A 16,411-nucleotide genomic window follows, 5' to 3' on the forward strand; every position below is an offset into this window, starting at 1 on the left:
TATTAGGAATAATCCCCTAATCCAAGGTGTCCAAACGAACTTGATGGATATTAAGATATCATTATATGCGGATGATGCGTTACTCACTCTTACATCTCCAGAGTCCTCTTTAAAAATGCTAATGAAGGAAATTAAAAGGTACTCCAATTTGTCGAACTTTAAATTAAATGTAACTAAAACCACAGCAATGTTTTTGAATTTCGATAGTGATCTGGTAAACATCTTAACCCATTCTTATCAATTTATATGGACTGATGTGGAATTAAACTATCTGGGACTACTCATAACCGCCAATGTGACAGACATAATGGAGAGGAATATAATGTTTTCCATGAGAGATGAATTTCAAACTTAAAAGATGGAAAAATTTAGAAACTTCCTGGCAAGGTAAAATTAATATTATTAATTCATATATCTTGCCTAAATGGCTATTTATGTTCTCTATGATGCCACTTAAAATACCGGGGCCTTGGTTGGCTATGATCCAAGCCAGTTTTAACAATTTTATTTGGAATAACAAAAAACCCAGAATCGCTCAAAAAATCTTAACTAAAAAATTGTCTAATGGTGGATTAAATTACCCTAGTATTACCAATAGTTACTACGCAAATATCATTAGACATATCTATCTTCTTCAGGACCCAGTGCAGGTCCTCGAACCATGGTATATTTTAGAGTCTGAAATGGTGCAAACTGACACATTGCAATTTGCGATGTGGACAGTTACAAATAATTATTTAACCAATATGTTTAAGAAATCTACGATATTATTTCAAATTTTGGAAGAGTGGATAAAAATTAAGAAAAAACTAAGCCTAACGAATAAGATACCTAAGACATGCACATTAGATATATTGCAAAGCCTTATAAAAGATCTTTCTCTAAAGAACTGGGCTAACGCAGATAAAATTAAGATATTACAAATTATGCAAGGCGATAACATTTTGGTCATTTCAGTCCTTAAACGATACTTTTCACATTCCATCTAGAGAAATTTTCACATATTTGCGGATAAAAAACTTTATACACAAAAACGTGCTCAAATCGACGTCCATTTTTGCTAAAAATTTGGAATTTATGTTTAAGTTGCAACCTATTAAAAAGAGCATGTCTGCTGCATCAGCAATGTTGGAATCCCTTAAGGAGTCTCCCTATAGAGTGATCAAGGTGTGGGAACTAGACTTGAAAGTGCAAATCTCGATAGAGGACTGGAACTCTTCTTTAACGCGGGTAAATAAATATATCCACTGTTTAAATCTGTCAGAATGCCACTTCAAAGTTCTCTACAGATGGTATTATACACCTGTTAGAGTAGCCAAAATGTTTCATTCTGTCGAGCCAACTTGTTGGAGATGTGGAAGCCATATAGGCACCTATATACATATTTGGTGGTCATGTCCAGTTGTTAAAGTTCTGTGGTCCTGGGCCTTCAATATTTTTACATCTATGTCCGTAGATAGAATTCCGGAGAATGCCGCTTCGGCTCTTATACATTTGAATTTGCCTTTTGACTCTCAAAAAGAGATATGTCTGGCTATTCATTGTTTAGTCGCTGTTAAAATTATTATTGCGAGAAATTGGAAAATATCTAAGCCGTTTAATAAACGATTACTGATAGAACAAGTAAGGCATCAAATATCAATGGAATATGAAATGATCAAAAACGCGAATGCTACTTCTAGAAAAAACAATTGGTATAGGGAATGGTTAGATAAGTACAGTTCACTATTTGGATAACTACCCCATAGAGGGTTATCTTTCAATGCGATTTATACGAGACATATAGATATCTGTTGAAATAGAGAAAGATCGCTTGAACTGAAAATAGAAGTCAACAACCCCACTATAGGGAGAAAAGAACATATTTTGATTATGTGCTCTGAGCCGGTGGATTTTTTTTTTTTTTTTTTTGTGCCTTATTGTTGTTATCGTTGTTTTTGTTGCTATGTTAGTACTGATATGCCGGATTATGAGTGAACACTATCTGTATGTTATGCATGTTAAACATAAAAGATCTATGTATTTATTGGATAGATGTGCATATATGCTAAGTATTAATTCCTGCATATCTGATGTATGTCAAAAAAAAAATGAAAAAATGTTTGTCTAATAAAGATTTATTAAAAAAAAAAAAAAGATCAGGGAACATATGACATGCCACAGTAGTAATGTAATATATCTCTTACAGTGTACATGTAATTTGCAATATATTGGTAGAACTACAAGACCACTGTTCAAAAGGATTCGAGAGCACGTATATAATATACGTAAAAGAGTAACAAGCCATAGCGTCTCCGATCATTTTAATAAAGTACATAATGGGGACCCCAGGGCTCTCTCCTTTATGGCCATAAAGAAGGTTACTGCTAATTGGAGGGGAGGTGACTTTATTAGAAAAAATGGCCAAGAGGAAATGAAATGGGTCTATTACCTCGATACTATGTCCCCCTACTGGCCTAAATATTGATTTCGATCTTTTTAATTTTTTATAGTAGCTTTCTATAGACATTTTTAGACATTTTTATAAAAGTAATTCTTTAGGAGGTTTTTATAGTCATTTCAGGTTATTGTATTGTCATCTCTTTCTAATTATCTTATAGGATACTGAATTCTACGTATCCTCACAATATCACTCTATAGTCTTTGAACTTTTAAGGAAAAAAAGGGGAAAGAGAAATCCGTTGTTTAGCGGATATACCATTTGGAAAGCTTTTTCCCTTAATTGTATAATTAGTTTCTGATTTTGTTAAAAGAGAATTCATTTAAATTACTACTAAGTATCTAGGTGGAAGCTGTGGATACATATCTCCATCATAAATGATTATACAATATATAATTGTTTTCTCATTTTGTGTTTTCTCATCTTGCAATTGGGAATAATAAGCCTTGCACTTTAACCAACAATTTTCTCTTTATCCAAATTTTTCTCTATACATTCTTTATATGTAGTTTTTAGCTTTAAATATGTAGTTATATATATATATATATATATAATTTTTATATTCTGGTAGATATATAATGGATTTTAAGAAGGTATATTTTATGTACACCGCACATTGCACTTTTGTTACACAATTGGGTGTTAAACAGATGAGGTGAATATAATTATACGATGCATCTAGTTAACCATGTATTTGTGCTGGAATGAGATATATATATATATATATATATATATATATATATATATATATATATATATATATATATATATAGATTTATTGAATATTTGCATTTGAGGTTTTTTAATTTCTCTTTTATTTCTTTCACTCCTTCCTTTTATTATAATGTTTGGAGTTTATGTATATACTCCTGGACTCAATTGCAATGGACTGCTCCAAATTGGCTAATTAGCTAGCTTATATAAAGAAAGACCCAAGGAACGTGGATTATGCTTGAAAAAGCCCCGTGGATGGGGAGAAATGCATTGCATCGGAACAATCCGGAAGTTTTTGCACCTACACCGTGTATCCATGAGGATTGAGCTGCGAGGAGGACACTCTGATTATAGACCTTCTCTCTCTTTCTCGGACTATCGGTAGCAGGTTGCAGGAGACTGGTGTTTTATATTTTTATGCATTGGTAATAAAGAAATTCTTGGTTTACACATATCCGGACTGGCCCACGTTCTTTCTACACTGAGTGGATCCCACGATCACTGGGGGGCTGATCCTCCCTGGAGCCTGATAGTTTGGGGTGGTACTTCAACCACTCCACCATTGTGAGTGAGATACTTATTTATTTATTGCTAATTCTGCACTGTACAAACATATTGCACTAGGTGTTGTATTATTTGTATTACAGAGCCGTGTATTTTTTGTTCCAGAATCTCTGCAAGTATATCAGTCCTTTTTTTATTTATATTGGATATCCCTTGTCTGCACATACCGTATATGCACTTTGGCACTTCACATATTTTGTAAATCTCTTAAAGCACTATAGCACTTTGGTATTATTGCATTTTAATCAAATGTGTTATGTGCGCTTCAGATTTTTTAAGTGTGATAAACACTATTTTATTTATTGTAAGCGCACTCACCATTCCGTATTACCCATTTAGCACTTAGGAGATCTCACCAGGACTCCCAGTGAGTTGCAGCTATTTGTTTCTATTTATATTGTGTATGCTCGCTATACATATATATTTTCCTCCTTTTGCGCCATTTAACCTTCTGTCGATATATATATCTGGATAAAACAGAAGTAGACCTAAGGCAGCTGCCTAGGCCCCGTAATCAGTGAAGATAAGGTGGACTCCAAATGGAGAATCTGCCTAGGGCCCCGTGATATCTTTCCTGACAAAAAGTCAGTCGTTTGAGTGATTCCATCATCTCTAAAAACATGCTGGTGCTTGGCAGAATGTACATCAGGATACCTGAAGCAAAAACAACCAATTGTCAAGTTTCACACTTCAGCTCAGCCAGATTTAAAGAGGCATTATATTTTAGTTTTTGAAACTTGGAGTCCCACAAGTTTTTTTTTGTTTTTGTTTTTTTTAAACCAAAGTAACCTGCATCCTTCTTTTAAGTTCTTTCAGATCAATCGTTTGGGCACCTAGGCTTGTCTCATATCAAGGAAATATAAGAGTTGATACTTGCCCAAGTCAAAAACTACACAGGCTTCAGATGGAAACATTTCCCAAAAAGGGATAACTTTTTGCAATTCAGGGTTTCCTCTCACTCCTAGGATCATAACGCTCCCACCCTCAAAGATTTTTATTTATTAATTTTTTTGAATGATAAACTAAACAAATTGTGTCAGAAAGGTCATAGTTCTGTAGCTGAAAGGTAACTGGAGAAAGGTGAATTGTTTTATACTTTAACAGAGAAAATACCTCCAGACAGGATATAGTTTTAACTGGTAATTTACCAAACGTAGGGAGCAAATAAGTAAACCAATCCCTTGCGTTATTCAAAACGGGCTTTAAATCCATTTACAGCCTACATGAAGGATTAACAGTGTTGTCAACGCTAGACTTCTAGATGGTAGAATTCCTTCTCAAAGTTACTTGTTTTCGTTCTAAATTTTATACTTAATGAGAAACAAGTAGAAAAAAAATCCAACATATTTTAAATTACTCTGATTGTTCTCAACTCCAAATACCGAGCATACTTTAGCATGTATAGAATGCCTGGCAAAAATGTACATTAAAGTCACATTAGAACATCACTCCTTCACAATTAACATTGCTGTGCGTAAGTTACCATGTCATATCTTTTCAATCACTGTGAGAATTACATTTTATTCAGGAAGACTAATTTATACAGCTCAAAGGATGCTGTATTACCAAAATAATAGTGTATTTAAACAAAAACTAGAATAGGTAACAGCAGAGGCGCATTTTGGAATCCAGATGTGGCCCACTCTATCAGGTCCCCTAGCAGTATTTATGCTCAGATTTTCTATAGCTATGGCAGGTTTATTCAGAGCACAGCAAGGTAAGAAAATAAAAAATGTCCCAAAGTAACTTCCCTACTAACAAAGTAACTGCTGTGAATAACACTTGTGCAAAAAACAGATGTTGGGCACATTCTGTTGCGTATACAAGAAAACATCAACGAGGTACATCTTACATCGTAAATCTTACCTGTGGTGTGTCCCACTTTATAATTTGAATGCTGAGTGAGGTCAATTGTTCTGTCAATTTGGAACATTTTTAAATCTTCTTCATCTAAGGCAATATCTCCCCAAAAGACAGCTGGAAATAAGAATTTACAGTTAGAATTTGTTTTATGACATGTGCAACTATTTAAAGCAGAAAAGGATTGCCTATGCATAATGTCTAAAATATCTTTCAATGTAAAAGCCAAACATAACAATTAAAAGGAAAGGGTTTCACATATTTCTACTAGAGTTTTCAGTATTTCAGTCGGTTTATTGTATTAAAAGGAACACTAACAAACTCAACTGAAATGAACTAATTTAACATTAATATATATTCATTAGCCTTCTCGATTACAAAAAAAAAAACCAAAACACATAAACGGAATAAGGTGGTAAGGAGGAAACGACCCTATATTTTGCCTCAAAACATAGCTCTATTTTTAAAGCACCAACAAAGTATGTAGCATTGTACAATAGGTGGACTAACATGCATTTGCAACAAGACTAGCTGAATGCACAGGAACAGAGGATATGGAGGGCCCTGCGCCAACGAGTTTACATTCTAGAGGAAGTGGGTTAAAGTGGCACAGGAGACAAGGGTAGGATGTAATTCATGTACAGGAGAAAGTAGGTTACTAGAATAATTTACATTGAAGGATTAGTTATTGGATGACGCAGTTGCAAGAAAGGAAGCAGGATGGGTTACTAAGGTGAGGGGAGGGAAAAGCTATTAACAGTTTAATTGATATGCTGTGTTAGAATCTAACAGAGGAGGAAAAGGAGTTCCATAGGAACAGTGCAGCCCTTGACAAGTGTTGAAGGTGGGCGTCAGAGATGCAAGTACAAACCTAAAATAGATGCAGATCTTTGGCAGTGTAGAGGCTTGGACGGGACATACTTTTATATAAGAGGATAGGTAGACAAGAGCAGCAATATGTAATGGCCAAACACCCAGTTTAGAAGCAACCATCACCAAAAACACTCCAAAGATCAAGCATCCCTTAAAAAGATTTATTTAAAAATTACGACTAAACATTATCATCTATTTCAGATTTTCCTTTGATGGGAGTCTGGACTTCAGACTACATTAGATGATTACAGGAACGGTCATACATGGAGAATGCAGTTATCGTTTTAGATTTACATCAATGCATCGACAAAATCAAATAAAGTTCAATTGCACTTTTAAGAGCAGTAAGAACAGAATATTTAAGTGTCAGACTATAGGCAAACAGGAGTTATATCTACTGTAATAAACTAAAGTGGATGCAAGTGACGTACTACCCTTATTTCAGAGGAGTTTGATTGTTTAGAATGTTTAACACATGGAGAAAAATCTAGTCACAGATCACTTGCCATACAATATCCTTTAGACTCATAATTTAGATCAGTCAAGTGTTATTTTAAAAAGAATGTCACAAGAATTTTAATAAGTTAAAAACTGAAATACAGAGAAAAATTAATAATTCTTTGAATCCTTAGACTATGCTCACGTGAATGAAAAAAAATAAAATAAATGTTAATGTAGATAACATGGACTTAAAAGCACAATAAACAAAATCGCCAGGTGTAAACATTTCCCTGCTACCTCAAAAGATTTTACTACATGACATATGTTAACAAAGGAATTGCCCATCCCTGGCCATGATAGGTCACGGACTCCGACTAGATTAAAAGGACACTATGGTCACCAGAAATACTGCAGCTTAATGTAGTAGTTCTGGTGCCTATAGTTTGTCCATGCAGGCTTTCCAATGTAAACACCGCTGCCTAGTAACACAACTAGTGGGAGTCAATGAGACGGTTACTAGAGGTGCTTTCTGTGTCAGGGCTACCCAGTGTGTAGGATGGACGTCCAGTCTCCACATTCTGTATGGAGATGCTGAACGATCCCCGTAGAGCTGTATTGATTTAATGCAGCTATGTGAGGAGATGCTGATTGGTTCATCGCTTTGCCATGGAGGAGGAGCTGGGTCGGGCCAGTTACGGATAGATGGCCGCGGCACAAAAAAAAATACATTTTAAAAAGTGAGTAAAACTGTTTTACTGCAAGGAGAAGGGTCAGGGACCTAAATTGTGATTTTGGCACTAGAATGTAAGGAATACATGTTTGTTCCTTTAAATATAGAATCAAGTGTAAAAGTATTTGCTATTCCAATTAAACATTAACCAAAGTCTAACTGGATATAGATATACACATACTGTATGCAGATTACACACTTGCCTGTAGACAATACTTTAAAACTGCCATGGACTGCCGTAGGAAAGATAGGTGTAAATCCAACAAACTTTAAATTAAAGGACCACTATAGTGCCAGGAAAACAAACTTGTTTTCCTGGCACTGTAGGGTCATTAGGTCCCCCCCACCCACTGGGCTGAAAGGGTTAAAGCCCCTTCAGCCAGCCACTTACCTTTCTCTAGCACCAGGCTCCCTCGGCGCTGGTGACCTCTCCACCCCCTGCCAACGTCTGATCCGAATGAACATGCACAGCAAGAGCCGCGCGCACATTCAAACCGCCCATAGTAAAGGAAATTACTTAATGCTTTCCTATGGATGTCCAGCATCTTCTCACTGTGATTTTCGGAAGCGCCTCTAGCGGCTGTCAGTGAGACAGCCACTAGAGGCTGGATTAACCCTCAGTGAAACAGCCATTTCATTGAAACTGCTATGTTTTCAGCTGCAGGGTTAAAACTAGAGGGGACCTGGCACCCAGACCACTTCATTGACCTGAAGTGGTCTGGGTGCCTATAGTGGTCCTTTACGTAAAACGTAAATTTCATAGTTTTAAAAATTCTCAGTCAGCTAAGCATTCTGTGATCTTCTTTAAACAAATTGCAATCCAAAATGCAGCTTAGTTGTAGGGGGCACACTAGTGCATCCCAAATTTATTCAAAAAGCATTCAAAGTACAGACGTTTCAATGATAAATGCTGTTGGGGCTACAGCTGCGCGGCCAATCAGCATTTCCATGGGGAGCGTTCAGCGCCTCAATGCAGACCCAATCTAACACACTGGCCCCTCTTGACATTCTAATACATTGCACACATTCCAATACACTGCCCCCTCCACCAAATCTACATTGCCCTTCCTCTCTAATTTAATACACTGCCCTCCCCCCAATTTAACACACTGTTCCCCACCCCCTCCCCAATGTAATACACTGGTCCCATGTCTCCCCCAAATTAATAAAGTGCTCCCTCTAATTGATACACGGCTTACTCCAGAGGTTCCTTTGGCAATGCGAGCAGGAGGGAAGCAGGAGTGGCTGGAACCAGTCCAGTTTATGGATCCTCAGTCTTTGGGTAGTTGTAAAGTCTTAAATTTGGCTTTAAGGTATCAGCTCTCGTCCTTGGGGTGACGTCCCCAAGGACAGAAGCTGCAGTACATCACCCTAAGGACGGAAGCGGATACCCGAAAGCCAAATTAAGACTTTACAACTACCGAAAGACTGGGAGAGGTAGGAGGAGCACCAGGAGAGTGTAATATCTTGTAGACTGATATTGCGGAGGATGAGAAGAAGCTGTTGATCAACAGTGTCAAAAGCCGCTGAAAGGTCAAGGAGAATTAGGATAGAGTAGTGACCATGAGATTTTGCAGCGAGTAGATCATTGTGAAAACCGTAATGACCAAAGTATCCAGAGTGCTTAGCACAGAAACCAGACTGAAGCGGGTCTAGCAAAGAGTTAGACGCTAGGAAGTCTGTCAATCTCACATACACAACTCTTTCAAGGATCTTGGATGCAAAAGGCAGTAGCAAGATAGGACGGTAGTTGGACGGGGAGTTAGGCTCAAGGTTGGGCTTCTTTAGAATTGGGCTTACAATTGCATGTTTGAAGGGCGAAGAGAGAGCGAGACAGCGCGAGAGGCCAAAAAAAAAGTTTACAGAGAGCACACAAGAAGCATCAGTGCAGTTGGAGTTGTTGATTGGGATTTTGAATTCCCCAAGTATAAGGGAAGGAGTGCTAGATGAAAGCAAGTGGGGAAGGCCATGAAGAAAAGAGCTCAATGAATAGCTTAGGATGACCGGGAGGGGAAGGAGGGCGGTAGATGATCACAGTTAAAGGAGTGGGGTTAAATAGCCGTATTAGTCCAGTGATGTAGATGTAAAAGACAGATAACATATTTTATCTGTTTTTTTTACATCTCTCTCTCTCTCTATGGAGGGAAAAAAAAAGTGTGGAAGGAGGGGCTAGAGTATAATAAATAACAGCTGATAATAAACAACAAAATGGACTAGTAAGCTAGTTGGGTAAAGCAACAAAATACATAAGGAATAAACCACAAAACATATATACACACACACACAATATATATATATACACACACACACACACACATATATATACTTTTTTGCCTAGATTAGGTGTTTTTAAAAAAAACTTTTACAAACTAATCTGTCAACATTGAAGTTGCTGTTTAGTAGATAGGAGAGTGCGCTGGATCTTGTGTATTTATTGTATATATATATATATATATATATATATATATATATATATATATATATATATATATTACATACATACATACATATATACACACACACACACACACCAGATATGTGACAAAAAGCAAATCCGTATATATATATATAAATATATATATATATATATATATATATATATATATATATATATATATATATATAAAATAGATATTAAAAGGTCACAGTAAAATTGCTGAGAGTGTAACAAATGATAGAAATAATGGAAAAATAAATATGGATTTGAAGAACACAGAAAATTAAAAAGATCAAAATCACCATTTAGTCCTTCGGGGCAAGGGTTTTAAAAGGGAACACCCAGGACATTTTGTTTTTGCAAGAAAGTTTCTAACCCCTTGATCCCACTACTCCACAGACGTCTACCTCAGATAGAACTGCGATTGTTCTCTCATCCCAAGGTTTTACTAGACTCTTTTTGGAGATCGAACGAACGAACACACACTATGTAATACACAAGATCCAGTGCACTCACCTATTTACTAAACAGCAACTTCAATGTTGACTGATTTTATTAGTGTTATTTTATTTATCTACGCAATAATAATGGGGGTTTAGTTACATTATATGTATATATACACATACATACATGTACACCTATTTAAAAAAAAAAAAAAATATTGCTCTGTTTTAGATATCATTGTTTATTTCTATATTACTACTTGCTTATATTTAATTGTACATATTATCTCTGTGCCGCCACCTTTTTCTACTTCCTTAAACTTGTACATTAATAAAGCATTTTACAAACCACTTGCATGGAATTCTGTTTTCTGCGCACACATGGCTGCACACTCAATCAGGTATTCAGTGTAAGGCAACAAATGCAACGTACATTTCTAGAGTACAATTGATTTTCAGGTCTTGCTAAAACACTGTTAAATTAAAATCACTATGATGATTTATAGTACTAGTCTGAACGACACACTCCAAAAACGTAGTCAATAATTTTGTCAATAAATTCTTAAGAAAAAAAAAAAAAATGCTATAGACTGCATTTTTGTATTGTAACGAGACTTTAATTACAGTTCTTAAGTTCTTGCCAACTTGGCTTTATAGCTGATCATACTGTAGGTGTTAAGTGGCTAGATAATATAGCATAAGCCAGGAAAAAAGCAGTTAACGAGGACTGAAAATTAAAGGCCCAATTTGATGCAGAATTAAAAGGGACACTATAGTCACCAGAACAACTACAGCTAATTGCATTTGTTTTGGTAAGTAGAATCATTCACTTCAAGCTTTGTGCGGTTAACACTGTATTTTCAGAGAAAATGCAGTGTTTACATGAGAGCCTGGTGATAACTTCACTGGCCACTTCATAGATGGCTTCTAGAACTGCCCCTGATCGGCCTCCTTCACAGTCTCAGCCAATCCTATGGGGAAGCATTGTGGTTGGCTCAGACCACCACTTCTTATTATGTCAGCAGACAGCTTGTTATTTTGAGGCAAACAGGGACAAAACCAGCAGCTTCAGGCTTGAATACAAGTAAGGATTTTACTATATTTAGGGAGGCAAGAGGGGGCCAGGGGGACTAGATGGTGGTTTTAACACTATAGGGTCAGAAATATAGGTTTGTATTTCTGACTCTATAGTGTTCCTTTAAGTAAAAACACCAATTTGTTAATCTCCAGGAAAAACACAAAGGGGTTCAGGTTACCAACTAAATTACTTGCAACACACATATGTTAAGTCCCACGTGGGAGAAAAAATAAACTGAAATGAGACAACCACCAAAGGATCATGGAAATGGGTTTATATACTTACTCCATGCATAACAACTACAGCCTGCTGTAGTGATGTGAGGAGTAGCATGACACTGTTCCCCAGTAAGGAAACAAACCATTTATCCATTATTTGCCACTTACATGTGTCCCAACAGGTGCCAAGCCTGCAAGCATTGCGGCTTGACAGCAGAAGCCAAATGGGTCCCACTATGGTTGGCTGAAGGGAGTTAGACTACCTATAGAGGACTCTATAGGCCCCAGTCTTGTACTCTCACACATGCGCAAAATGTACAGAGTGGATGTCCACTCCTGCAGCTTCAGCAATTAAGCAATTCATTTTTTGTCCTTGAAAGCAGTTAACTTGCACTCTAGTCTTTTGGTCCTTTACTCTGTACAGCCAATAGTATGCACAGGTTGAACTAAAGGGTTAGTCTCTGCAGAAAGAATTTGACAGTATAATTCCAAAAAAATATTGAAGAACATGATCTTTCACTTCCTCTCTTCTGGGGTTATCTTTTATGCTTTGCTTGCCAAAAGCCTTGTTTTCATGGCCTTTGGCTGAAAATCTCTCAATGCTTCAGGTTCAGCTGTCAGTCCCAGAAGGGTCAAGTTTGAAGGGAGTATACCGATAGAAAGCACAAGAACATGCATGATTTGTACGCAAGTTGAAATATCATTTGCGTGAGCTCTGTGTGATTTTTTTGCCACACCCAAAGCGAAGGGAGTATGCTTACATATCAAATAATAGCATGGATGATCGAAGGAAGTGGAAAAACATGGTATCCCACTATCTGGGTGAAAATTAACTGCAAGCGGCATTCTGTAGTACTAATAGCGTAATGCTGAACTGTGTGGTTAGAAGATAATGTACAAATGCAACAGTGCTAGTGTAATTGTGATACATACACAATAGCCTTTGGGGCTTATTAATGCAGGTAAGGAGCACATACATATCAAGACTCATGGGGGAGGGGGGGGAGGGGTGTAAGTCTTTGCTCTAAAGAATATGCTTTTAGTATAGAATGGCATATTAAACATTAAAATAGGGGTATATTGTAAGATATGAAGGTAACAATGGGGGGGGGGAAGAACGTGGAATACATATGTGAGAGAGAAACAATAAAATAAAGAGGAACTTCTAGATCCACAAGACCACTTTACAAGACTGCTAAGAGCATGCTGTCCGCTTCACCTTGGTGAAGTGACCATGCGGTTTTGTTTTAGTCCTGCAACCGGGAGGGGTAAAAACCACTGCCTTATAAGAGATATGGCAAGGTTTACATTGTGGTACTGCTTAAAAAAAAAAAAAAAAAAAAAAACACCTCTACTGGCTGTAACACTGAAAGCCACTAGATGGGGATTCCCTTTGTGATACGCAAATCAGATTCGGTTCTTCAGCATTGCTAAAGGATGTCAATGTTCAATTAATACTTCTCTTAGAGGAGCACTGATTGGATTCAGTGCCTGCCTGTGAGAAACACTTGACGGGCACATTGTGGAGATTGTCAAGAATGCACTTTCTGTTACAGAGTCAGATCAGACTTCTCAGTGGCCATCTCTGTGTCGGATCCCGGACATATTTTAGAAAAACAAAGATGAGGCTATCAATCCCATATAAAATGGGACTTTTCATTCAATTAAAACCCATACTATCCATCAATATCTATATATTGAAAAGCGGTGTGTCCACTACAATCCGTCACCCATTTCCTGACAATTTTCATATTTTACGCTTTGACGGTTGCTACAATGTTGCTATTATTTACTATATACTAGCGATACTACGCATATAAAAAGGCAGGTGAGTTTTGGTTCTAATTAGCTGCACAAAACTGAAAGATTTGGCCACAGTCCTGGACACATTTTCACAATTAACTGGGGACACAAACAGAACATGCATTTTGCAGGAACTGCTGCCATAGTGACCAAAATTTATACATTTTAGATTAATGAACAGTGCAGATCTAAAAATTCATTTCTAAATTTAATAAGGCTACTTCAAATCCCCTCCCTCTGCAAACAAATATGGGAATTCAGTTCTGCCATATGGCCATATTGTGTTAAGCTCACCACTACGTCACAGTACCCAAATATCGGTCCTACACCAATTGTAACGTGGAAGACATATTAAATAAATGTTTGCTAAATAAGTGTATTTGTAGAATATATGTTGAAAGAGCATTGTGAGTATATAAAAGTACATCAAAGCACTATCATTTTAATTCCGTTTTGACACTGCACTTTTTTTTGTTCAAATTTTAGTTTAAGTGGATCCTATCAATTTTACAATTAATGCCCATTTTTTTTTCTACAACACTTCCAATGTTATAATTACAGTGGCCTGGAATTTCATGCCAATTTTGACTAGCTTAATATGTGTACCATTTATCTCATAAGCGGCCTCCCTCATTATTAATACAACCGTATCCAAGAACTGAATTAACTCAGCATATGCTTCCTCATTCTTTTGTGTGTCTTCATACCCATCACCGGTATCAACCATTTCATTTAGGATGGTTTCCCAAGAATCGATCTCCCACAACTGAGTTTTTCTATCACTGTTGAAACACAGCCTGCTTCAATAATATTGGGCATCCTATCTCTGCCCATACAAGTTGCAATCTGCATGCTGAGAATAAGATAACTGGGCAAGTGCCCACAATAATAGATGGCTACCACCACATGTGTTTAGTGATTCACTGCTCCACACTCAATGGGGGAAAAGAGATGGAGCAATAACTTTATTGAACCACAAAGAACACATTGAAAGCACCTTAGGCTTATATTCCCAACACTTAATGAGTATCGGGGAGGCAAAAAATAAAGATCAAATGTAGAAATTCACACCGCTTTATCCTTCAACTTTGTACATCCACCTTTCCTGTGAAGAATTGTTGCAAACTGTCATTTGTATCAGGCAGTCCGCATAGACAAAGCATAAAAAAGGAGAAATTAAACTTTTAAGATTTATCAAAATGCTCTGCTTGAATGAGCGAGGGGGGTAGACAGCAAGAGTGCTAAAACCTACAAGTTGTAATAGGTCCAGAGGGACAGTTCTCCTTTAAAAGAGTAATGGGCAAATGCATTTCAATATTTCTTATTACAATTACCTATAGTCTATTTTAACATATATTACATTGCAACGGTTATCCCACCTGGAAAATGCTTATGACCTTCTAGAGCAGAATAAATTGTGGGTGGAGTGTGACAAGCACTTTGTGTGATATGCAAGGCACTCAGAAGCAGCCAACAAAACACCCTTCATTAATAGAAAGTATTAAGCAATCATGTCATAGAATGGATACTGCCTCCAAAACTAACCAAATTGTAAATTCCTACAACAATTCATGCAACATTATGTGGAGGAATTGACTGCACTGTATCTGCATCACAATGCTAAAACACACATATTGTGTCTATACACATACACTACAGGACCTGTCCTTAGTTGGTCATTTTACATATACAGATATTAAGGTTAATACAACTCAGAATTGTGAAACAGGGACATCCTCAATTCATACATAATGCTGCTCCAAACTACCTATCCTCCCTAAAACACAAGGCCCATCTAGGCTCCAACACCTACATCTATCCTCTGCCTGTACTCCCCACTCGGATGCTCGCCATCGAGACTTCTCTAGGGCTGCACCATTCCTGTGGAACACCCTTCCCTGCTCTGTTAGACTTTTTACTTAGTCTCACTTCTTCAGGAAGGCATATCAAAAACTGTTAACAGCTTTCCTTCCTTGCACCCAGAAAGCAAATGGTTGCCTGCCTCGGGGGAGCCCCCAAAGGTGGCTAGCAGGCAAGCTTTTGGGCCCCCATAAAACAAGGCTAAGAAGGCATTTGCCTGGGCATTTGGGCACAGTGGTGTTTGCCGCCCCCTGGAAAGTGCCACCCAATGCAAATGCCTTGGTAGCCTTGCAGTAAATACAGCCACACAGCCCTCAATCCCCTCTGTTCCTGTGCATCCAACCAGTGTTACAAATTCATGTCGGTTAGTCGTCCTATTGTACAGCGCTGTGGAATTTGTTGGTGCTTCATAAATAATCATAAAAAAAAAAAAAAAAAAAAAAGAAGAGTAATCTGCGAAATGCCAGACTTGTTTCAAACTCAAAGTAGTGAGAAAGTTATAACATTTAGGACTTTTGACTTGACGTTTGACTGTAATAAACAATGCTTTGGAACATTTTGACAAGAGCCCTTCGTATATAACACATGTACTACTCAATAGATCAGAACATTTTAATGAATTGCTGGAATGGACTAGGAAAAACAACAAAAAAAGCATCAATAAAACAAACACTTTTTACTTGTATACAATGGTAAATTTGTAGTCCTGGAAATTACAATGAAGTGTACATACCCATTGTTTTACATCATTCACGCAGCTAATCTGTTTACAGATGGTCAGTGTTTAACCAAGACACTCATTAGATAAAGATTAGAAAGACCTTTTAGCCATGTTAAAGCACTCCAAACAAAAACAAAGTAATGCAGATAAAATCTACTCCGCATGCTGCTCCAGAGCTGCAGTCATCCCTTATTTTCACTGTGATATAAGCCTTCATGTAAAGTTTAGC

At 37.1% G+C, this 16,411-nt stretch overlaps 1 protein-coding gene across 2 annotated transcripts in view; it reads right to left on the minus strand.

The window, feature by feature from the left end:
- The window catches only part of TLL1 (tolloid like 1), a 101,149-nt gene that overhangs the window by 63,937 nt on the left and 20,801 nt on the right, over positions 1-16,411 (minus strand). For both annotated transcript variants that reach the window (XM_063458198.1, XM_063458197.1), the window contains exon 2: positions 5,585-5,695. In XM_063458198.1, the coding sequence (XP_063314268.1) occupies positions 5,585-5,695 (111 nt within the window). The remainder of the gene's footprint in view (positions 1-5,584; positions 5,696-16,411) is intronic.

Source organism: Pelobates fuscus, chromosome 6 (genome assembly GCF_036172605.1).
Source record: "Pelobates fuscus isolate aPelFus1 chromosome 6, aPelFus1.pri, whole genome shotgun sequence".
Classification (NCBI taxonomy): domain Eukaryota; kingdom Metazoa; phylum Chordata; class Amphibia; order Anura; family Pelobatidae; genus Pelobates; species Pelobates fuscus.